Source organism: Notechis scutatus, chromosome Z, assembly GCF_049901735.1.
Source record: "Notechis scutatus isolate UNSWTSFEM ecotype Mainland chromosome Z, rNotScu1.2, whole genome shotgun sequence".
Lineage (NCBI taxonomy): Eukaryota > Metazoa > Chordata > Lepidosauria > Squamata > Elapidae > Notechis > Notechis scutatus.
Genome location: NC_142025.1, coordinates 106,307,816 through 106,334,423, shown reverse-complemented (window position 1 = coordinate 106,334,423; position 26,608 = coordinate 106,307,816). Strand labels below are relative to the sequence as shown.

The 26,608-nt window shown below is 34.7% G+C and overlaps 2 protein-coding genes across 2 annotated transcripts; both read left to right on the top strand.

The window, feature by feature from the left end:
* Nucleotides 1-7,475: 7,475 nt before the first annotated feature.
* Nucleotides 7,476-8,365, top strand: LOC113428968 (olfactory receptor 12D1-like). The gene is given in 2 exon segments (XM_026691492.2): nt 7,476-8,282; nt 8,285-8,365. Coding segments are annotated over 2 exon segments (888 nt in total).
* An 8,320-nt stretch (nt 8,366-16,685) lies between these two features.
* Nucleotides 16,686-17,718, top strand: LOC113431255 (olfactory receptor 10A7-like). The gene has a single exon (XM_026693595.2). The coding sequence runs from the start codon at nt 16,888-16,890 to the stop codon at nt 17,716-17,718; it is 831 nt and encodes a 276-aa protein (XP_026549380.2). The 5' UTR covers nt 16,686-16,887.
* Nucleotides 17,719-26,608: the final 8,890 nt, after the last annotated feature.

Here is a 26,608-nt window from a genome sequence, read left to right as displayed (position 1 = left end):
ACATGTTTAAAACTGGAAATTACTTAACCTTGAATTTCCTGTACAACATATATACCAATATTTTAATGAAGACAAAGAAGGAGGAGGAGGAGGGGGGAGGGGGAGGGTAGGAGGCGAAAACAATAAATACATCCCACAAAAGCCTGATAGGACAACTATATATAAAAAACAAAAAAATTCACTTCCTCATATCAAAACTGCTGAAATTAGTGTCCTATTGGTGGCTTCTGAGATGTGTTAATGTAGGCTGAAATTTGGTGTCTTCTAGTCAGTTTTTTTAAAAATTTCTGATGACTATCTCGACAAGCCCCTACTGTTTTCTTGGCAAGGTTTTTCAAAAATGTTTGCCATTGTTAGGTCTGAGAGAGAGTAACTGACCCAAAATCACACAATTGGTTTTATGTCTAAAGTAGTCTCAATTTTTAGCCTGGTATTTTAACCATCTTACCAAAGTACTTCTCTCTTGTTGTTACTATGTGTGAATTGTATGAGTTGTGCTTTGGTTAGGTAAATGAATAGCTATGTTTTTGTAAAATTATGTGGGTATTCCCCGCATTGAGGTAAGCAGGAGATTCTAATCATCACAATAAGCACAGATAATAGTATGGCAATCAAAGAAGAAATCAACAAATCCTACCCAAATCCATAAAATGATATTTGGAGAAGCAGCTTCATATAAATAGGCAACCCCAGTGATGGGATTCAAAATTTTTTACTATTGGTTCTGTGGGAGTGGCTTGGTAAGCATGGCAGGGGAAGAATACTGTAAAATCTCCAGTCAGAGGTGGTATTTGCCGGTTCTCCGAACTACTCAAAATTTGGTCAGAACCTGCTGAATACCACCTCTGGCAACCACCCTCATTACCCATGCCCAAGGCACTGATAACAGTACCCAGACTGTTAATAAAATTTTGGCAAGAAGCATGAATCTAGAGAAAGGTCAATCAGAACTATATTCATTCTACACTAGTATTACCTACTTGCATGAACTTAATCTGTATGAACAAATATTATTTCACACTTGGTAAATAATGTCAGATCTGTGATATATTACAACTTCATGGACCAGCATTGAAGAAATAGGGAGCACATAGATGCAATCATGATTTTCCTTGTGCTACTATGGAATGGTTCTGAAATTGTCTGCATATGTAATTGCTGGTAGTACTACCTAGGAAACAAGAAATGATCAAGAATAAGCTCCAAGACACATTAAATAAACATAGTTTATCAATAACCACTCTGCTTTAATAAAGCAAGATGGATGTTAAACAGGGTTAGCTAATTATCCTCTATTGTTGGATTATTTTCTCTTACAATATGTATGTATGTCTGTATGTTTGTATGTATCTATCATGTTCGTATGGCTGCCCTTATCACACAATGACTTAGCAGTATACAATAAAAATATATTTAAACTTTACTTAAAAAAAACTAATTAAACATGAATAAAACAATATTGTAAAAGGGTCAAGATTAGAATATTACACATGTGCAGGCTCCTTGTTGCTTTGGGATCCCCAGGTCTGAAGAAATAAACATTTTTTAGCTTTGTGTGAGCAAGTTTATTTCTTTGAAATGGACAATAGTGATTTCTAATCATTTACCTCCATAATTTCTAGCAAATGAAAATAATAAAAGTTATATCATATCCAATATGCAAGCAGAAAGTGTTTGTGAAATGTTTATATGATAGTTCTACAATGAGCAGATTGAAACATGTTTTAGATTAAATAAAATTCCACAAACTAGATTGGAAGAATTATAGGATTATGGGATTGGGTTTTCCCTATGAAATATTGTATAAATTCATCTTTCAGACCCAGGCACATAATTTAGACTAGCATCCTTCTTTCTCATATAGAACAAACAATGTTCTATGACCAATTTTTTAGTGGACTGATAGGTTTGGTAATGCCTGCATGGGTTTTGCCATTGTGGAGCTTTAAGTATTTCTATTGCATCATTTATCTAAATACGTAATGCCTCATCTCTTAATTTCTACCATAGAGAGAAGTGAGTTTTGCTTTAGATAAGTAGCTTGTTCTATATTTTTTCTTTCTTAGTCATATCATATTCCTCATATTTCACTATTATTATGTTGCCAAATTTGTGTATGCCTCTATGTTTTTGACCATAAGAAACTGACAAAGTATTAATCAACACTTATTTATTATTTCTATCTACATTTACAAATGTCTGCTTCCTTTTTAGCTATGGATTCCTCAATGGAACTGCATCTACATGGAGAGAAGTATTCAGTGAATACCGAAGGCTCTATTTTAGGCCTATCTTCTTCAACATCTTCATCAATGATTTGGAGAATGGCAGGGGTCTGCACCCTGCAGCTCTGGAGCCACATGTGGCACTTTTGGCCCTCTGCTGTGGCTCCCTGTCAGCTGAACTCACTACTGGCTGGCCCCTCACCTTCCCATCACTCCTGGCCTGGCCTGAAAATATAAGGGTGATGGTGGGGGAATGGAGACTCGCTCCATATTCCAGAGCAGGAGGTGACTGGATGGGAGTGAGTGACATTGAGTTGGCTACATCCACCTAGTCACGCTGGTTGTTAAATTATTGGCTCCCAGTGTTTTATTTTCTGTGGAAAATGGACCCAAATGGCTCTTTGAGTGTTTAAGGGGATGATAAATTTGCAGATGACACTAAACTGGCAGGAATAGCCAACTCTTCAGAAGATAGGCTTAAGATACAGAATTATCTTGACAGACTTGAACATTGGGTGCTACCTAACAAAATGAAGTTCAATGTTAAAAAAGTAAGGTTCTACATTTTGGCAAGAAAAACAAAATACACAGGTACAATATAGGTGGTACCTCAGTCAATAACTGTGAAATGAATCTTGGAGTCCTAGTGGATAGTAACTGTGAAATGAATCTTGGAGTCCTAGTGGACAGTTCTAGGTTACATTAACAGAAGGATAGAATCAAAATCATGTGAATTGTTAATAACACTTTATAATGCCTTGATAAGGCCACACTTGGAGTACTGCATCGAGTTTTGGTCACCACAGTGTAAAAAAAGATGTTGAGACTCTAGAAAGAGTGCAGAGAGAGCAACAAAGATAATTAGAGGACTGGGGGCTAAAACATATAAAGAACAGTTGCTGAATTTGATATATCTAATTTAATGAAAAGAAGGACTAGGGATGACATAATAGCCATGTTCCAATAAGGGTTGCCACAAAGAAGAGAGGGTCAAGCTATTCTCCCAAGCACCTGAGGTCAGTACAAGAAACAAAGGATGGAAAGTAATCAAGGAAAGAAGCACCTAGAACTAAGGAGGAATTTACTGACATAATAATTAATCAGATGCCTCTAGAAGTTATGAATTCTCCAACACTGGAAGTTTTTAAGAAGAGATTGGAGAAATAATTTGAAGAAAGACCAAATATATAGTAGAAAAAGCATGTAAGTCTAAACTATTTTTCCAACGCCTGCTAGACACTGGTTCTTGCAAGCATTAGCTCCACTATCCCTGGAGATTATATTATAACACGATACCAGTGCTTTCCATTCTGAGCTGTATAATGTCCATAGATTTTTTTTCAGAAGATATAAGGCATCAACCTCAATTAGTACTTTGTTTGTTTGTTTGCTTACCCCTTAACTTTAAACAGTATTAAAGGTAGGAAAGTGATTTTTTCCAAGTCACTTAGAAAAATGGAGTTGCCCATTAAAACTATTAAGTAGCATTAATTGATTGAATTAGTTGTTTATGTTCTTAAATTCTGTAGATTTATCCCCATAGGAGCCTACTGCTTTGTGCATAGGTTGTATTTCTTCCCAGGTACAATAAATACTATATTTAAACCAAATACAGAAGCAAAATTAAAAATTGTTGAAGATATATTCTGCTCTGATGATTTATTTTTTATATTTCATAAAAATGCATTTATTTCCTCTTAAGGCATTCTCATCTTTAGTTATCAACTTTACATAATTGAGCAAGAAATTTCATGAAGGTATGACTTGTCTGAATATTTAGTAAAAACATATATGTGTGTCTTTTATTCCAGGGATTTCCATTTTAAATATTTTTTCCTTCAATCACATTTATAGTTTATAGGTATTCTGTACAGTTTACAGGTATGTGAACATCAGATCAATCTAGGTGTATAACAAAATAGATCAAATAGAGAAGGAAGGGCAGGAAGGAGAAACAAAATTACAAACTGTATCTATGGAGTATACTAATAGCTTGATTCAAACTAATACTATCAATAAATCTAATTGGACTGTCTTTTGGATGCTTTATTCTAGGCAGAATAAACCCTGCCTCTCCCCATATATGACCACCTGACTTTCAAATGTGACTCTATATGGTAATATCAGGTTAAAAATAACAAACAAAAATATCAAAACAGAACTCTAAAATCACATAATGTTGGTGGCTACTCACATATCTATGTATATGTCTTTCTATATGTCAAATAACACTTTTGCCCAATTCTTACAAGGTTTGTTATTGGCTTTATGTATTTAAATAGATTAATATTATCAAGCTCTTTCTCTGTGGGTTTCTTTATTTAAATATATTAATGCCAACTCTTCATGTGCTTTATAGTTTTCTGTGAAGCTGCATATATTATCAATATTTCAGCTGTTGTCAAAATTGTAGGACATTGCTTGATAATCTGTGAAGTACTCTAAATTTGGTGCTTTTTCTGAAGGGTTTTTTTATTATAATAATAATAATAATAATAATAATAATAATAATAATAATAATAATAATAATAATAATAATAATAATAATAATAACAAAAACCCTTTGTGGTTCAAAAATGTCATGACAAATCTTAGAATAATTGAAGATTATAAATATAAGAATACATTCAACTGTTGTTTAGTTGCTGACCTAATAAAATTTTCTGGAATACAATTAAATCTAAATCATCTAAATATAACTAGTTAGTAGTAATCCATCATTCCTTGGAAAGTTCATAGTAGGTTTATCATCTAGGCATTTGACATAACCAAATCTCTTTTAGAGTCAATAATGATGTTGTCTAACTACTTTTAGACTTTCCATTTATACTTTCTGTATTCTTTTTTAAATATGCTGAAACATATTCTTTACTCACTCAGGGTTCATATTAGCATTGTTTAAAGGATATGGGAGTATCAATCTGACTGAGTAGCACTGAGTCATCTTGACATAAAATGTATTTCTTGGTTCATGATATTTCACACACATACAAAAAAATATCCCAGAACTTGTGGCATGATGTGCAATGCTGTCACCATTTAATGAAAGCCATAGGATCTTGGAATATCTGTGGTACAAAATAAAGTGTATGTGATTTGCTTTCAATATTGTATTTCAATTTGGCTCAATGTTTGCTCAAACTTAATACTATACCAAAATCAAGATAGATGGGATGGAGTGGAACAACTAATTGCAGGAAACAATACTCAAAAATATAGTCACATGCATTAAAATGTATTTGGTGAGCATATTTAGTTGGGAAAAGGAGTCCAGTTTGGAAAAAAAAAGCTTTGGTGTCATCAATTGTCCCTCCTACAGTCTTTTGTATATGGTATTTCTAGTAACTACAGCAAATAAAAATATTAAAACTAATTCAATCATTTTTACAGATTAAGATTATTCAAACATCTTCTTTAACCTTCATATCTGCCACATTGATTGCTGATCTTAGAAAAACAATGGGGAATGATGCCAATAATTATATAGAAATAAATATTGCCAGAACCTATGAATTCATCTTAGTCCATTCTCTTTATTATCAGATCAATAGGCAAATTATTTTCAATGATTTTTTTTATAAAATAAGAAGGAAAACTCCACCTTTCTCTCTTGTTATGATGTTAGCTCTCATCTTTTCTCTAGCTAGAATTGAAACCATTCAGAAGAAGTACAAAGAACAACTATTTTATTTTGTTTTGGTTTTTGCTTGGAAAAGCCAGCTGTTTTCATCTGATTAGCTAAATCTAAAATCAGATAAAGAGCCAATATAATAATACTTATATTTTGTATTTGTCTGAGTCCTCAGTTCCACAGTTTCAGGAAGTCAAGAAACACAATGAGCAAACCTACCCAAAGAAAATTAGTAATGCTATTATTTAAATACCTTCTCCTAATTTCACCATCTCAGTTAATTTTGACTTTTGAGAACCAGAGCTCTGCACAAAAACTATTATTTGCAAAGTTATTTTTCCTTTGCGGTGGCAGGAAGTCTTCAAAAGTTCTGCAGTAAGTATCTCACTTTTTCTGTTATCAAGCTGAACATTGTATCAGTTTCCACAATTCCCTCATTTTCAAACTTTCCTCCATTGAAGCAAATGTAATGTTTCCTGAATTACTTGCCTGCCTTTTTCTGAACTGAATAAATTTTCACATATCCTTAATACAGTTCCTTATTTTACTGTTTTCTATATTAGTTTTAAATATTTTTCTGCCTATTTAATAAAGATCCTCATAGAAGTAGTCTTATGAAAGAATACAATTACTAATAATACAAACCCCAAAAGAAAGAAGACAAATGATCAAATTCACACAAGATAATCATTTTATATCAGAATACCCAACATGGATCAATTCTAAATTATACAATCCCGTTTTACCTTACTCCAGCATGTTTTATGAACTTAATATTACTTCACACTTGATATATATAATTTCTTGGCAAAAGAGTAAGTATAAAAGTATTGTATGATATATGACCTGAGTGGTATCTTTTAAAATGCACTTTCTACTAGCTTTGAATGTTTTGATAATTGTCTGAAATTATAAATGCTGTCAACTGCCTACAGTGGTCTGTAGGCAAGATAGGTGGCATACAAATTTAAACATTTAATATATATAAATAAATAAATAACATAAATAAATGTAATCCTTACATCCAATGGCAATAAACTAACCCAGAAAAAATCTTTAAAACATACAAGTAACCAGAGAAGATACATATCATTGATTACCCAGAAAGGAATGAATAAGTGCATGGATCAAATAAAGAGGCTAAATAGGATTGATTTGAAATTCAGGTACAAATTTGTTTCTCCTTTATTATTAACTGAAGGAGTACCTGTTCAACACCATGAACAATATTTTCTCAGAAAGGACAATGGCAACAATAAGTTATAGTAGTTGTTGTGAATTTAAAAACAAAAAAAATGCTTTATCCAATTTTGGGATATATAGTTAGAGATAGTTACAATATAAAGATACATTCAGAAAACCATCCTTTTCAGAGATGACAAAGAATATTACACTATAATGACATGCTACATTGGATAGGTTTATTCTGATTAAGAAACACAAATGGTCCTAATGTATAAAAAAATTCAATGCTTCATCATTTTTCATTTTATCTGTTATTTGTTACAAACTTGTATCTTATTAGTTACATTTATTATGTTTGACTTGCAAAGGTATTTTTTGTAAAAGTGAACTATTATTTCTATCTACTAGTATCACCTTCTGCTTTCTTTTTAGTGATGGAAAACGAAACAGAAGTTAGTGAATTCATCTTATTAGGCTTGAACAAAGTCATGGAACTTAAGAATATACTCTTTGTAATCTTTTTGATGTTGTATTTGGCAACTTTACTTGGGAATGGAGCTATTTTTATTGTAGTATTAACTGAACAAAGCCTTCACAGCCCCATGTACTTTTTCCTTGGAAATCTTTCCTGCCTTGATATCTTCCACGCCTCAACAACAGTACCAAATATGCTCTCTGGCTTTCTGTCAGAACTGCAGATCATTTCATTCAATAACTGCATGATCCAACTGTTCTTCTTCTACTTCTTAGGCAGCAGTGAAGCTATTCTTCTTGGTGTCATGGCCTATGACCGCTATGTCGCTATATGCAAACCTTTGCATTATACCATCATCATGAGGAAAGAGATTTGCATCCTGATGGCAACAGCTTCCCTGTCCACTGGATTTCTTCATGCTTTGATGCATGCAGTAGTGACTGCTCATCTACCTTTTTGTGGACCAAATCACATTGAACATTTTGTATGTGATACAAAACCATTGTTAAAACTGGCTTGTGGTAGCGCAGAACTCAGCCTTATGCTTCTCAATACTGTGACCAGCTGCATTGCAATTGGGCCTTTTCTTATAACAGTCTTCTCCTATCTCTACATTATTATTTTCCTCCTCTTCAAAATGCAGTCCCAAAGTGGGTGGCAGAAACCTTTCTCCACTTGTGGATCTCACCTGTCTGTGGTGGCTTTACTTTATGTCCCTGTGTTGCTTAATTACATGATTCCTACAGTGGGTACCTCATCTCAGCGAGACATGATACTGACTCTTATGTACAGTGCAATCACCCCTGTTTTGAACCCACTTATTTATACACTGAGAAATCAGGAAGTTAAAAGAGCACTGAAAAAGATTTGGATTAAGATGACACATTTTTTGGAGTATAAATGTTGAAAATATATTCACCCATTATGATTCATTGTCACTAATGGAACCTTTTCTCTCCCCAAACTTTTCATTCTCAAATATACTGCCTTTTTCATTTCTTTCCCTATATTTATATACCACTTTTTATACCACAGGTGGATAACATTTCAATTTATTCCTAACAGAATAACCTTGAAAGGTTATTTATGCTGATAGGAATACACTGAAAATACAAAGCCACCAACATATTTTTTTATTTTGGTGTGGATTGGATCATCAGCCTCCCCAGTCTTACCTTACCTTATTCATTACTAGAACATTCTTGATTGTTTTTGAATACTTGCTTTCTCAATTTCCATATTGAATGAGACTAATAAGATTTTTTATGTTTTATTGAACAATTTTCCTCATTTTATAATACAATTTTCATTTTTTTTCAATGCTTCAATATCAGCATACATTTCAGTTTCCATACATTTTGTTATATGTGTATATATATATTGCTACAACTTTACAATGTTGCTACAATGTTGCTACAACTTTAAAAGCACAACTATAATGACGTGGGAAAATACCCGACCAAAGCTGAATAATATACATATACATACACACACACACACACACACACACACACACACACACACACACACACATATATATATATATATATATATATATATATATATATATATATATATATATATATATATATGTGTGTGTGTGTGTGTGTGTGTGTGTGTGTGTGTTTTCTTAAGTTTTTGTGGGTACTTACATGTATGGCGTTCAGCTTTGGTCGGGTATTTTCCCACAGAAGCCTGATGATGGCAGATGATATTCTGTCAAACGTTGCTACAACTTTAAAAGCACAACTACAATGACGTGGGAAAATACCGAACAAAGCTGAATGCCATATATATATATATATATATATATATATATATATATATATATATATATATATATATATATATGTGTGTGTGTGTGTGTGTGTGTGTGTGTGTGTGTGTGTGTGTGTGTGTATATATATATATATTTTTGTGGGTACTTACATGTATGGCGTTCAGCTTTGGTCGGAGTATTCACAGAAGCCTGATGATGGCAGATGAGATTCTGCCGAAGTTGTTAACTTTAAAAGCACAACTACAATGACGTGGGAAAATACCCGAACAAAGCTGAATGCCATATATATATATATATATATATATATATATATATATATATATATATATATAAAGTTTTTTATGGTACTTACATGTATGGTATTCAGCTTTGTTTGGGTATTTTCCCACGTCATTATAGTTGTGCTTTTAAAGTTGTAGCAACGTTTTGGCAGAATCTCATCTGCCATCAGCAGGCTTCTGTATTGTGTTCGTCTGTGAGTCAGACTTTTACAGTTGTTTCAGTTTTAAATTTGGGGCTAGCCTACTGCTGTGCTTGTGTGCAGCCAAAAGCAGAAGAAGAAAGAAGCGGAAAGAAGCAGCCCAGTGGCCAGGCCAGGTGCGTGGGGTGAGTGCAGCAAGTTCCCTGCCTCTGTCCTTTCCCCACTCCCCTCTAGAGGTGCTATTCAACTGGTTCGCACCTATTCAGGCGAACCGGTAGCGGTTATTTGGCATGGGTTGCCGAACCGGTGGCAATTTCTGTCTGGCCACGCCCCAACCCAGTCGCCTGGTCATTCACTTGCGATCGCTCTCCTAGCTTTCCGTTTCCCATGTCCTCTTTCTCCCCAGGGAAAAGGAAGAAATGCATGGACGCTGCAAGTATCACTTTCCCTGTGTGAGTAAAGTGTCTGGAGTGAGAAAGAGTGGGGTCTGACAGAGGGGGTGAATCGAGCCTTGGAGCACTTTTGCAATGTAAAAGAAATGCATTTTGGAAGCAGGTCTTTTAAAAACTTCTCCAAGAATTCCCCATGGACACTGTAAGTATCACTTTCCCCTGTGAGTTAAAGTGCTGGAGTGAGAAGGAATGCGGTCTGACAGAGGAGGCGGGGGTGAATTGAGCCTTGGAGCACTTTTGCAAGTAAAAGAATCCACTCAAGCATTGGAGAAATTTAAAGGAGCTGTTTCCAAAATGCTTGTCTGTTAAATGCTCTGTGTTTGTGTGTGTGTTTGTATGAGAGAGACAAAGAAAGAAAAAAGAAAGAAAGAAAGAAAGAAAGAAAGAAAGAAAGAAAGAAAGAAAGAAAGAAAGAAAGAAAGAAAGAAAGAAAGAAAAAAAGAAGAAAGAAAGAAAGAAAGAAAGAAAGAAAGAAAGAAAGAAAGAAAGAAAGAAAGAAAGAAAGAAAGAAAAAAATAGGAAGAGAGAGATAAAACTCTGTGCTATTATTTTTAATTGTTCCATTATTTATCATGTGTTAATATTTTACAATCCCTACACCTAGAGTGATTTTTCTGCCTTTCTTTTGCCCAGGGCTACCACATATTTTTCAGGGCTTACATGCATTCAATGTCAATAGTCCAGAGCATAAAATACACATGTGTTTAACAAGAGTTGAAAGGGACCTTGGAGGTCTTCTAGTCCAACCCCCGGCTCAGGCAAGAAAACTGAGGATGCCAAACTCTGAGTAGAAATCCTGGGAAAGGTGTCAGAATAATACTTAGAAGGGACCTTGGGGTGAATCCTATACCATTTCAGAGAAATGGCTGTCCAGTCTTTTCTTAAACCTTCCAGTGATTGAGCACCCAGAACTTCTGGAGACAGGCAGTTCCACTGGTTAATTGTTCTCACTGTCAGGAAGTTTCTCCTTAGTTTTAGGTTGCTTCTCTCTGTTCAGTTTCCATCCACTGCTTCTTGTTTGCATTCCGCGTCTTTGGAAAATACATTGTCCCCCTTTCTTTGTGGCAGCCCCTTAAAAGCCTGTTGCCCATCACACTCTTGAGTAAAGCATGTGAGCCACTTCCTCCTTTCAGTGGTCCATGAAAGTACATCTATAGTATGCAGATAATAAAGTAAAAACAGGTGAACAACATTTTTACAGAACTATAGATAAGTTGAGGCTGGGTGACAAGGAATGGCTGGGAGGGGAGGGGCCAGGTGAGGCACCCCTTGATGTGAGTGACATTGAGTTGGCCACGCCCACCCGGTCACATGACCACCAAGCACGCACACCCAGTCACATGACCACTAAGACACACCCATCCACTCACATGACCATAAGCCACGCCCACCAAATAAGCCATGCCCACAGAACTGGTAGTAAAAAAAATTGAATTCCACCACTGCTCCCCTCACTACCTCATGTTGTTTACAATGCAAGCAATGCAAGCCTTGTGTTCCTGCAGGCCATGTGGGTGGTGCAGCCTTGTGTTCCCATGCAGCCTGAATTAATTTCTTTGGGGGTGCTTTGGGGGTGACATTTCTCTGCAGACCACCAAAATTTTCTCGCAGACTACTAGTGGTCCCTGGCCCACTGGTTGGTGACCACTGATGTAAACAGTTGTTCCAGTTTTACAAATTTAGACTAGGATTCAAAATATTTAGACCAGACTTTAGTTAAGGAGGTGACTCTGGTCTACTATATCTCTCCCCTCCTCTCTTGCAACATGCTGTGGAACTTCATATATAAAGTGGAAGTAGGGCATCTGTTATGATTTTCTACTCCCCCATTTCAAAATATTAATTGCTAATAGAAATCTTCAAACTTTAAACCTGAAGTAATATTTTTCTCCCTTTGAATTATTTTCAGATATCTAAATATGCATTTCGCCCACATGCCTATTTTTGCTAGATGAACACAAGGCATTTTAAAGTGCAAAGGATGACATATGGCCACAGAGAGATCCATAACCATTATAGCCAGTAGCAGCAAATCAGTGCCCAAGAAGATGAGTATGGCTGTGTTAAGAAAACTTGAAAGGTTACAGACTTTTTTTCTTCCATTAAATTTCTCAGCATTTGGGGAACAACTGCCGTGATGGAACAAATATCCAACAGAGAAAAGTTCATCAAAAAGTAGTGCACGTGAATAGGAAGTATAGAACAGAGTTTAATCAGGAAAACTGCACCTTTCTCTCTTGCTCTCAGATTAGCTCTCATCTTTACTTCAGGTAGAATCAAAATCATTCAGACAAACACTGAAAGCAGAAGCTGAGTTTTTCTTCTTCCTAGAAAAAGTTTTTTTTAAAAAAATATATAAGTAACCAGGTAAGATACATACCACCACAAGGAATAAATAAGTGCATGGATAAAATGAAGAGGCTAAGTGGGATTGATGTGACTGACATTCAGGTTCAAATTTGTTTCTCCTTTATTACTAAGTGAAGGTATACTTTTTCAACACCAGCAACAATAGTTTCCCAAAACGGTCATAGCACCAATAATTTATAATAGTTGTGAATTTTTTATATATATTCAGAGATTCCACACTTACAATATAGAGGTACATTCAGAAAAACATCCACCTCAAAGGAGATAAACAATAATACACTATAACATGCCTCTTCTTTCTATTATTTTTGTCTATTATTTGTTACAGACTTGTATCTTATTAGTTAAGATATCCCAATCATTAATTAAATAATGAGATAAGTTTCCTAATCAAGCTAGAAATAGAACAGGTAGACCCATGCTTAGTATTATGCCATTTTTTTTTATTCTCTCAGATTTATATATAAATTATAATGTTTAGGGTTGACCTCTTACCATTAATTATTGGTTTAAAAATCATCTGACTCTTGAGACCAAAATAGGCTTTATAACATTAAATAATTCCTTCCTAAGTGAAAAATCCATATTCTTATGTCGGATAAAAAGATCATGTAAAGCAGGGATCCCCAACCTTTTCGACGCCGCGGCCCGGTTCCGACATCAGCTGGGCGCCGCGCCCGGTATCGGCGTCAACTGGGCGCCGCCATCTTTTATGACGAACGGGCGCTTCGGTGACGTCACCGAGCAGCTGTTTCATAAAAGATGGCGGCGCCAGCGCTCTGGTGAGCTTTTTCGGGTAGAAATGGCTTTCTACCCGGAAAAGCTCACCGAGCGCTGGCGCCGCCATCTTTTATGACGAAATAGCGCTTCCGGTGAGCTTTCTACCCGGAAGCGCTTTTTACCAAAAAGATGGCGGCGCCCAGCAACCAGCGGCCCGGTAAGGGTTGTTCCATGACCGGTACCGGTCCGCGGACCGGCGGTTGGGGACCCCTGATGTAAAGTATACAACTTCAACAGCCATATCTTGGGGTGGGGGGAGATCAATATTGCAACATAACATAGGAGGGCTTATTTGTAATATTTTGATAATCCACATGAATTTTTGAGATGTTTTAAGAAGTATATGATCCAGCAGAATTTCAAACTTTTAAATAATATTGATGTAAATAGAAGAGTTTGACAGAGTTCCACATCTATCCCACATGATTTGGTACAATTTCTTGCCTAGATTCCCTCCAATCGTATATGTAAATAATGAGTTTTCAGAGTAGTTCATGGTGTTTGAAAAAAGACCAAGTATACCCAGCTACTCGATCCTATTGTAAACAAATATATGTCATACATAAACCTATCAATCAACCTATCAATTAATTAATTTTCCTTTCACCAGGATGTATGCTACTCCTTCCCATGGAGGGCAAGTACAAAAATATATCTTTGCATAAAGTCCATGTCCTGTCCAGGGATGGGATGCAAATATTTTTACTACCGGTTCTGTGGGGTTGGCTAGGTGGGAGTGGCTATGTGACTGAGTGGGCATGGCTGCCTCCTCCTCCTCCTCCTCCTCCTCCTCCTCCTCCTCCTCCTCCTCCTCCTCCTCCTCCTCCTCCTCCTCCTCCTCCTCCTCCTCCTCCTCCTCCTCTTCTTCTTCTTCTTCTTCTTCTTCTTCTTCTTCTTCTTCTTCTTCTTCTTCTTCTTCTTCTTCTTCTTCTTCTTCTTCAGCATCCCCTTTTGCAGCACCCCTTTTTGCCTCCTGGGCCTCAGGAAAGTTTCCTGGGTGAAGCAGTAAGACATCGAGGGGGGTCTCAGCACAGCTGATCATCGAAACAGTTGATTGTCAAAAGGAAAAAAATGCCTTAAGGAGTGACTGAGTGGGGGAGAATGCAGTCAACGATGTCGGGCATTTGCACAATGTTGCACATGCATGATAAGGATTGACTGGATGGGGAGGGAGGGGTCAGCCAGGGGCATGATTTGCCACTTCTCTGAACTGCACAGAATCATAACAACCGGTTCCAATAGAACCAGTCCGAAATGGTAGAATCCCACTCCTGGCCCTGTCAATGGAAGTCAAGATGCCTATACAACTCTGGATACTTGTGAGTTGTGCAAATAGAGTTAATCATTGCAAAAGGCCTATGATTGTTTTGCTTAAAACATTAGGTTTGCTTTTATGAGCTACTTGGCAAGAAAAACATTGTTTGCCTGTTTTGTTCAAGGATGAGCTTTGTGCAGCCAATAAAGCAATAAAGCATATTCATATCCCTTGCATATTTTTCTTAGCTTTCAATACCTTTTGAAATTCAGTAGCAAATGTCTATATTAGAAGTAAAATATATGTTCTGGTTGTTTGATCAATCTAACAATTTTATGGTTAGAAATGAAAGAGGAAAATAGTGAATGTCTCAGTCTTCCTCTTCTACTGATATCACTAGAATGACTTTTTCTACCCTTAATGAAATTGGGAAATTTCATACCAGGGATGCAAAAAGATTTGCAATTTTGATGGTACTTAAAAATGTATTAACCCTTTTAATTTTTTTAACATTTCTGGATAAATATAATCTAAATTATTTCCTATCTTCCCTCCTCCTCTAGTCCTTGAGCTATTTAGTTAGAATGGCAACATGGCAAAGAACAAGCCAGACAAAAGTGGCTTTAATTAAAGTGAAAAGAGAAATAATCTTAGTCTTATTTAATCAATGTAACTATATTTGCTTTCTTTTTATTATATTTTTTTTTTCAATTTTAATTATGATAGTTTAATTGAAATACAAAAAAGAGAAATATATAAAAACAAGATTAAAACAATGTAACTATATTCCACTATTTTCAAATAAAGAAAATGATTAATAAAAGAAACTCAAACATGACAATCTCATGTGTCAGAAACAAATTGCAAGAACAAATTGCAAGAAATACTTTGCTACTATGTAACTTTATTTCTGAATGCAATTCTGTACATGTCTACTTGGAAGTTAATGATATAGATTTCAAACGGTTAGTTCCCAATAAATGCATTATGCATTGTAATTTTTACCTAATAAGGTTATGGTAGTTTTATTTCTTATATGAAGAAAATAGCAATTAATATAATACTGATATAAAAAACAGATCAAATTTCATTACATATGTTATTACTGATCTGGAAATTTTGGATAAGCCCTTGAAATTATTATTCATGTGTTCTAGACCCCATTGCATCAATCCATTTCAAAGATAGTAAGTAGAAAGTAGAAAAATAAATTGAATATGAAGATATATTCAAATCTCCTAATACAAGCTTTATGAAAATTTAGTATGATTGTCCTTGATTATATCCACTTTCTATTATGGTTTCATTTAATAATTGTTTATTTTCTTAATTGTATATGATCTCCAAATCACTAGGATGAATATTTATACACTCTCCATATGTGTCCTTTGTTTTAATGAATAGAACAATCATTAATTTGTCACATATCTGTTATCACATATAGATAAGATCTTATATTTGAAGAAGAGAGAGTCAGGGAATTAGGCATAGAGAGAGACAAGGTTCTAAAATTCTTTCCAAAATGTCACTTTGTTTAATGCGCTGTTCCAATGTTTATGTGAAAAGGTAGTGACATTTCTTTACTTCTCAAGAAAATAACAGATCAACTCAAATGGAAGAAGTTATCTTTATTTCATTATTCATTTCCTACCAAATATTTCCAAGAAAATGGAAATATTGAATAAGTAAATGTGCCAAGAAATCCCTATGACATATTAAAAGAATACCCATAAGAATATTGGCTCAGGAGCCTAAAATTCTCTTTAGAGAAAAAAACAATCAGCTATGAACAAATTAGATATATTGCATATTTCTGAGGAAGCAGGTAACTTTGTTGCTCAGATACATATTGAACTACCTTATCAATGAATTTGGTAAGAATTCAGAAACTTAGGTCAACAATATGACCACAATATTATAAAATTACCCATAGCTTCCGGAAGATTAGATATGGTAATATTAGCATTATATTTACAGATATTCCTATATTTCATATTGCTGTACAATTTAGATACAGGTAATATCGTTCTATATGTCCACAGTGCAAGGAGTCAAAAAGACATCCATATTTTCTTATTCAACTCCAACTGATGAAATGTATATACTGTATATATAAGATTATGTAAATAATGTAAATAATTTTCCTCATGCGTGCATTGCAATTTTGCATTTTGATATACTTTTTAATATTTATATAAAAACTTTTTCCTTTAGGAAAACAAAACCATCATCACAGGCTTCATATTGTTGGGATTTGGAGATCAGTCTGAACTACAGATTCTATTTTTTTTACTGTTTCTTATCATTTATTTTATGACCATGACTGGGAATCTTCTCCTTGTTATTTTGGTAGTGACTGATAGACATCTTCATAACCCCATGTATTTTTTCCTGGGAAACCTATCCTGTCTGGAGATCTGCTATACCACAACCATCATGCCCAGAATGCTGTTCAGCTTCATAACAGGGAATAGAAATATAACATTTTCTGGTTGTTTTACTCAGTTGTATGTATTTGGGTTCCTGGTGACTACAGAAACATGTCTTCTCTCTGTGATGTCTTATGATAGGTATTTAGCAATTTGCCAACCACTACACTATCATTTCTGTATGAATAAGGAGGCGTGTATCTCTTTAGCAATTGGCTCTTGGTTAGGTGGTGGTTTTTCTGTCTCAATAGTGGTCACATGGATGGCACAGTTAACATATTGTGGCTTCAATTATATTGACCATTTTTATTGTGATTTTGTCCCTCTGAGTAAGTTAATTTGTGGTGATGCTTCACTGTTTATCGAAATAGCCTTTCTGTTATGTACTGTATTTACATTTCCTTTATTTATGTTGACAATTGCATCTTATATTTTCATTATCTTGGCCATTTGGAGGATCCCTTCAACATTTGGGAGGCAAAAGGCATTTTCCACTTGTTCTTCTCATCTAATTGTTGTCACCATTTTCTATGGATCATTAATGATTGTTTACCTCCTGCCAGATGACTCACTAATAAGAGGTTCAACCAAACTTTTCTCTCTATTCTATACCATTCTCATTCCTATGGTCAATCCCCTCATATACAGTTTGAGGAACAAGGAAGTGAAAGAGGCTTTGAAAAGACTACCACAGGTATTACTGCTAGACTTATGACTACAGTTTCTCAAGCTGAGTGTCTCTGAATGTGTCTGCTATTAATGGTAATATCTTGTCCAATAGGGAGAGATTATGTGACTTTAGGACAAAAATTCAGGAAGACTGACAAAAGTGACAGGTTTATCTATTCAACAGAACATTTCAGAGAGCGTTTCACATTTGAATCTTAAAAAATATATCTCGGTGGACAATGATTGGCTTAAGAATATTACCATAAAGGAGCTGCACCCAGATATATGATTCTTAGATTAGATCCTTTGATATGAAGTATCTAAATTCTAAGTATTTATATATATTGTATTTCAAATATAAAAGTCTGTTTTGCAGAAAATTTAAAATTATTAAAAAGAAATGTTTTGGATGCAAATGATGCTTATGATTTTATTCAACTACAGTTAGATGAATTCATAGTTTGACTATATATATATATATATATATATATATATATATATATATATATATATATATATATATATATATATATATATATATATTCGTCGTTTTATATCTCAAGACCTTTACATTTTATCTATATTCCATTAATCTGCTCTTCTTGGATATTTAAAAGCTTATTGGTACTATTACTGTTGATGATGATGATGACTTTTGTAACTGAGATTACCCTTTCTCAACTAATTTTTATCCTTTAGATTTTTTAAATAAAGTGAGTGATATAGTATATAATCTTTTCCAGGTGTCTTTTTTTCAATTTTCTTATTTGCAGATGTGACACTTGCTATATGTCACTGTCTTCTCAGTTCTGGTTTTGTATGCATTTCTTTCTTAAGGTTTGGTCTTCTTGTGCAGCCAGAATTACTCCCTCTGTCTCTTTCTTCAATTTTTCTGCTCTTAGCCATTGCCAGATCTTGTTGCTATCCATTTTCTCTGCTATTTTTTTAAAATGTATATGCCATGTAATGCTTCATCTTCCCATGTCTGTTCTCTCTTCTTCAGTTGGTCTTTCTTGTAGGCCACTTTGATCTTTCCAGTATTCAGGAAGCCTTCCTGGTATACTGATTTCAGTGCATCTTCTTCAGTGTCCTTCAGATAATCTTCCGATGCTTTCTCTTATTCTTCTTCAATTGTCTGATGTATTTGTAACATTATTATTAGTGGTAGTAGCATTAGTATTAGTATTTATAAACTTTAAGAGCTATTAATAAAAATAGTTTCTAAAACAATAGAATATTAGTAAAATATAGAGCTCATTCACTAATGGGCTCAGTGATGATAGAGCTCTCAAAATATTATATGAATGAGAGTCTTTGACAGGATTACATGTAAGATAATATAATTTTGTATTTCTTTTGTGGTTAAAAAATAGCAATAGCTTTAAGTTTAGACAACATTACAGACATTATTATATTTTAGCATTGCTGTAAAGAAAACTACAGAACCTATTAAAGTATAGAACCACCAAAAATAAAGTCCAGTTGCCAAGATTTAAATTCCAGACAACTCTACTTGTATAACTGAGAATCTTCATTGATAACCTCAGTGAGTGCTTGGTATAAAATTAGAGAAATTGCCTATAACAAAATGAAGCATTTCAGAGGAAGGATATAGCACTGTTTATGCTTATAGAAGCCAGAAAACCCCACTTTTGACCCAGAGCAAGAAAATACATATGAAAGCTGTGACTGACAAATGGTTTGAGGATGACATTGTGGGTACACGTTTTCAGCAAATTGTTTTGGGATGTTTTCATGTCAGGACAAGGAAGATGTGTAGTAATCCATTTGATTGAGATCCCATAAGTGAAATCCCAGGAATGATTTTGATGAGGGTATCTTTGAATTCTGGGTTTCTTAGACAGTAATTGACTCAATTAACAAGTGGTGTTAGAACAGTATAAATGTTTGTTGGGATCAACAGAATCAACAGATGTGAGGGTCCTTGGATGTGCATAGATAAAAAGGGAAGCACAGTAGAAAATAGTGACTATCAAAAGGAATCTCACACATATGGAAAATATCTGTGGAGATTTTCTGTCATCCAGGTCATAGTTGTCTCAAAGATGCTTTTTTCTTTCTTTTTTTTTTTTAAACAAGTTTTATTAATTTTCAAAACACACAAGTCATCATTTTCCATTACATGTTTAAACCTTTTTCCATTATAAATTTAACAAGTCAGGTAAACTATAATTCTATTTTAAACCATTTCCATATAAACATACAAAAACCTCTTATCCAATTTCCCTTTATTTCTCTTCATTCTTATTCAATTTTATTATTATTATTTCATCTGCTTCTTTCTGACTTAGTTACCATTATTCTCATTCTGTATTTCTACAAGGTTTTATTAATTTCCCCCCCAAAAAAACAACATAATCACACCACACACAAAACATATAAAAGATCTTTTTGGAAAGTAACTTGGACCCAGGTATCTCTCTTTTCATGGACTTCAATTATATTCAGGCTCATCTTACATATCATTACTTATTTTATTTACCATTCTAAGTCTTCTATATTAACTTCTCCACATATTTCACTCTTCTTGATTCTATCTTAATTAATCATCTTAATTTGAGTCATTATATTTATATCTTTTGTCCATTCTCTATTGTACCTTTGTCTCATTCCTTTTAAAAAGAAAGAAATTTCTCCTGAAATCACTAATCAGAGTATGATGCCTTTCTATCTCCCCACTAAATTAATCAAATTAATCTTTAAAATACCCAATCCGATTTTGCTTGGTACATTCTAACTGAATAATACATCTAAAACAATTAAATACATAGTTAAGCAATAGATTAAAATATTAAAAACAAAATACTATAATGAAGGTTTTATAATAACATCAATACCATAATCTTAATAAACTCTTTAATTAAGGTTTAATATTCTAAATCTCCCCTCATATTATATTTTCAAACCAATCATTATTAACATTCCAACATTTTAATCTCTTATCAACTCTCAAGCCATTTAAATTTTCTATTTCTGATACAATACTACAATATCATCTTATGTACCTTGCAAAATCTCTTTGAAGAAATTATACTTATCCTTTATCTCTAAAAAAAATTTCTTTTTCTCATTTAATTTCAAAACTTTGTAACTTTTCTCCACCTTTTCCCTTTCTTTCTTCCCCCAACAAACCTTTCTAGCCCCCTTCTAGCCCCCCTTCTTCTAGCCTCTGCCTTACTGGCTTCCCTTCTCTGTCGCATTCCTCTTCCCTTTTGTTTACCATCCTTATATTGATTTTGCACTTTGTTTTTCCCTTTCTTAAATGTTTTTTTAAATCTTAAGTCCTTTATTTCTCTTCTTTTTCCTCTTCCTTCCCTCTTGGTCGAGTTCTGAGATTTATTAAAGATGGCTTCCTTTCTTTGTTCTTCTTCTGCTGTCTTCATCTGTTGCAATGTTTGTTGATAATTAATAAGCGCCATTTCTAAAAAAAGGAAAGCTTCTTTCAAACCAGCTTTACCATTTTGTTTTGCTTGCTCATAGTCTTTTCTCAGTTCCTCGATAGAAGAAGCCATTATAAATCTTTTCTTTTCTTTTCTCTTACAACAGCCAGAATATTCCAAAGGAAAAATAAGACAATCCCAAAGTTCTCAGTCAGTCCAAACCAAGACAGAGTTCCCACTCTCTCCTCCTGGGGTAGTATCAATTAAAGAAAAGGAAAGTCCAAATCTGTTTCTTAAAGTCTTATTACAATATATTTTAGTCTTTCAATCCTTAAGGCATCTCCTCCAACAAAGTCTTAGCATACAAATATTTTTTTAAGTCCCCTCTTTTCCCACTCACCGCTTAGAGCCAGTTTTCACCTAAAAAAAATAGGTTTCTTAATGTTCACTTTTTATTCCGTAAAAAAGAGGGTAAGCTATCCTTTCAGCACCATTAAACTGCCGCTTTTTTCCTCTTCTCGAAGGTATCATTCAGAAAGTCATGCTTTTCAGGAATTTTGTTAAATATGTCTTAGAGTCCTAGGAACCAAGAAAAACTTTCTCCTCTCAAGCACTTTCTCCACTTCCTCCTGCGCATTCTTACCCGGCTGCCAGCTTCTTTGTGGCGGCCATTACGGACCGCCGCTGCACCGTCCTGGGAAAAGGGGGTTCTGCCGGCCGGGAGGGGGTTTGCAACACCCCAAACCCTTCTCCGGATCCCCCCTACCTTCAGCTTCCCTGCAGGGCAGCCTAGTTCCGCACCCGTCTGGGTTGGAGCCCCAAAAACGGCTAGCGGCAGGGATCGCGCAGCTTCGCAAATCCCTGCCGCTTGGCCGACAAACCGGAAATCCCTCAAAGATGCTTTTTTCAAAAGGCAACCATACTGGTTTTTTTTTCCCTTGAGGAAGAAGAAGAGACATTTCACTTCTCATCCAAGAAGCTTTATCAGTTGTGACTCATCAGTCACAACTGATGAAGCTTTTGGATGAGAAGTGAAACATCTTCTTTATCTTCCTCAAGGAGAAAAACAGTACAGTTGCCTTTTGAAAAAGCATCTTTAAGACATATGAAAAAACATTTTCTACTTTCCTTTGGCTGAAGGAATATGAAGAACTGTTGAGATGATATAAAAATGGGAAACAATTGTTAGAGAGAATGGAACAAGGAGAATGAGCAAAGCTAGTAAAAAGTCCATGAGTTCAGCCAATGACATTTTGAAAAGAAATAATATATCACATCTCTTCTAGCCAATAACTAAATATACCAGTAGATGGATTCTGGAATTTACCTGTATATAGATTTTTTAAGGACATTTTGTTATGCTGAGATACACTGTTTGAGATTATTTTAAAGGCTAACATATACTCTATTATAATTAGTTATTATTAATAATAATTATATATGTGTGTGTATTTTGAAATTCAAATAGAAATATTATCTATCATAAGAAGGAAACAGAAGAAGAGGATAATGAGAAGAAGGTTGGTGGAGTCTGTTACATTGACAAAAAGTGCATAATTGGAGGACTTTAAGGATCACATCATAGACAGAAACTCTATGTAGTCACTAAAAGTTAACACACATTAAATGGCACATATTCTATCTATCTATCTATCATCTATCACATACTTATTACTGAGCAAGATAATTGCACTATCGGTATCATTCCTTCCTGTTAAAATATTAAGTATGATAAAACAGCATGATTGAATGGCAACTCCCTGGTCCAGGTTGTCAATTAGCCTAGAATATTAAAAAAAAAATATTTAGCACAAAAAACAGGCAAATAACATAAATAGAAATTCCATTCCCCAAAACACAAAAAGAAAGGGAAGTATAGAACCAGTGTTTAATATAAAATCAAAAATAATATATATGAAAGTAACACACACCACTATACCTTATTTTCTTTCATAGTGTCGCTTTAATAGATTAAATGATAATGTGTCAAGTATGTCAGGGATTCAAAGAAGGGGTGGGGTCTGTTAAATGGGATAATTCCAGGTGACAGAGCCTGAGAGACAAACAGCTAAAGACTGTCATGTGGAATTGTCCAACCCATTCTGATGACTATATATAAAACATTCTATGTAGAACATGTGTAGAGAAGTTCATTGAAATCACAATTATTCATTATCTGCATGACAATGTTGAATCACTAAATTAAGGGGGGGGGGGAGAATTGCATCATCATATCATAAAGATGTGATTCTATATGGTCTAGAACCTTCCTTTAAAGCAGAGTGTCAAGCATCCAGACAGTATCCATGATATCAATCACTCCAAGATGTTATCTCTTCAATTGATTTATTAGGAACAGATCTGGCACGTTCAAAAGCAATTTCCCAAGTGACAGCTTTTTCGTGCATTACGCAAAATCTACCTTCTCTTGTCCCTTCTCTCCTCCCACCTCTACACTTTATAAATCACAAGAACCAATTAACTGCAACTGCAAATTCTTAATATGACACACAGAATAACCTTGAACTTTTCAACTCCTCTAACTCTCTAAAAAAATAATAATACGTGGCAGCTGAATTTCAAAGCTGACACAGAGTTGATTACAAAGAAGCACACTCTAATTCACTATTACCTGAATGCAAAATATGGTCTTGAATTTGGCATTCTGAACCATGTTGTATTTCATTACAATTCTATAGGGAAATTCTTGTTTGATTATAAAACAAATATGTCTTTGCAAACACAATGTACAAGAAAAATATGTACAACATAATGTTATTTTCTAAAGCAATTTACAGGGGGAAAGATTGAAAACAATACTTCCTTTTTATTAAAATATGAGAAAAAAGAAACACAGATAATACATATCTGGAGAAACCAAAGACAAATTTCAATGTCCAAATAACTAATACAACTTTTACTATCCCACTGATATGCAGATAACACTTGAATAATTGTTGAGAAGATACTTTTCTAGATTCCATCAAAACAGGCAATGTTCTTAATTTTTCTTCCCAAAAGTCACATACAATGTGAAGACCAGTTTCAAAGCAAGAGAGCTTGGTCAGTTTACACATCAACTCATGAAAACAAAACTACTTCTGTCTAAAGTCCTTCTCAGAGCTTTTTTGACATCTTTGTTTCTAAGTCTATAGATGAAGGGATTCAACATTGGGATAACTAAAGTGTAGAGCATTGACACAATTTTACTCTGAAAAGGGGAAGATATGGATGCTGGCTGAGCATAAATGAAGAAAACAGTCCATAAAAGATGGCTACAGGTGCTATGTGAGATGCACATTTCAAGCACTCAGTCTGACCTGCCTCTACAGCCACTTGCAGCATCCCATGATCATTTGGCTACAATGTACACTTTTTCCAAAAAACAGTATTTATTCCAAGTTTGGGCAAAAACACCCCATATTAAATAATGGGTTTGCACAATGATTGAAGCGTTCACTTAACAACTGTTGCAGTTGCTTTATGCCCATGCTTAACAACTGCTCCAAATAAAAATTGTAAATTATGTCAGTCACATGACCCACTTTACGACAAAACATACATCCCTAATGGGCAGGCTCCATTTTCTCTTACACATCCATTATACTTTGACAGAAATTTGACTATTAAGAAGACAACAAAAGTTTTTTTTTTTTCATATGGCTGCCAGATTGCATAATCACACTCATCTTAAATTCAAAACTGATGGTCCTTTATATAATAGGACTATGATAAAAAATACATCAGTGACCTTATTCCTCCCACTGAAGGTTCAATAAAGAATTAGTATTCAGTAGATTCTGACCAGTTCTGGAGAACCAGGAGCAGAAATTTTGAGTAGTTTGGAGAACCAGCAAATACCACCTCTGACTGGAGATTTACAGTATCCCTCCCCTACCACACCCAACAAGCCCACAGAACCAGCAGTAAAAAAAAATTGAATCTCACCATTGGTTCAATAGTCTATGCATTATATAAATGAACATAAACCATTTTATCAAAGAGAATTAATAGTTAAAATCCGGTCAGACTGCTTCAATGTTCTGATTTGTGATATTAGGATAGAGCTATTCCATATTCCAAATCAAGGGGCAACCTGAAATTAAATCATTCCAATCCTCCAGTGAGTTTTAGGAGATACTTTGAATGAGTTCAGTGCATCACAATAGTGTAGGATAGAGTCCTTTGTCAAATATATGAATACTTTAACAGTTATGAAATTTAGTATCCTAGAATTTTACCATTGAGCATTAAAGGGCTGTCTTCATTTAATTATTTAATCATGTCAAATTTGTAGCCTTTTCAATTCATCTTCTCCTTTAGTCTAATATTTCCACCCTTTTTCTTATTCTGGGCAATTTGTGTAGAAACACTTAAAATATTTTATTTAACTGCCTTTTTGTTTTGTCATGGAAATTTGATGAACTTTGTCACTCATCATAATGGAAACTATTACATTTATTATTGTATTATTATCATTATTATGATTATATATATATATATATATATATATATATATATATATATATATATATATATATATATATATATATATATATATATATATATATATGGTGTTCGCTTGTTGGTATTTTCCCACGTCATTGTAGTTCTTTTAAAGTTGTAGCAACGTTTCAGCAGAATCTCATCTGCCATCATCAGGCTTCTGTATTGTGTCCGTCTGTGAGTCAGACTTTTACAGTAGTTTCAGATTTGAATTTGGGGCAGCCTATTGCTGTGCCAGAATGGTTTTTCTTCATCCTGATTGGTTGGGAGTCTTGGTCTGTGTTTATTGGTCTCGGAGTTTGCTGTGTTCTGCTTGATTGGTGTCTCTAATATCTTCTGTCTGTTTTTTGGCTCTTTTTGTATCTTGATTGGCTGGCAGCATTGTGTTGCTTTAATGGAGGCCTTTAGTGCAGCTTGGCTTCGGGTAAATGGACGGCTATCATTAGTTAGGAAGCTGGGTTTCATCTGGGTGCCTGGTTGGGGTGTGTTTGAGCTGGAGGTATCAGGGGGATCTGTTTGTGCCCAGGTGTTTGCCTGGCTTGTGGTGTGGAGATTTTTGTTTGTGAGTGCAGGCTTCCAAATGATTGACAGCCTGGTGGAATCATCTCTTCTGTTCATGCTTTCTGGTCTTTTTCAATCTCTATGGCTTCTCTGATGATTCTGTGATTAGGGTTTTCTATAGTGGCCAGGGTTTTGGTGCCATTGAAGTTGATGCTATGACCTGTGGCTTCCATGTGTTGGACTAGTGAGGAAGTGTGTTCCAGATTTTTGACTGCATTTTTGTGTTCATCCAGGCGGGTGCTTATTCTTCTATTGGTCTGTCCAATGTATGTGGCCGGGCATGATGCACAGGGGACTTCGTATATGCCTTGGTTTTCCAGGTCAATTTTATCTTTGGGGTTGCTAAGGATGGCTGCTATTTTTCTGTCTGTTTTGAAGGCAGTCCTGATGTGATGTCTGTGTAGTACCTTACTAATTTTGTCTGTAGTACCTCTTATGTAGGGCAGGACAGCTGTTCCATAGGTCTGT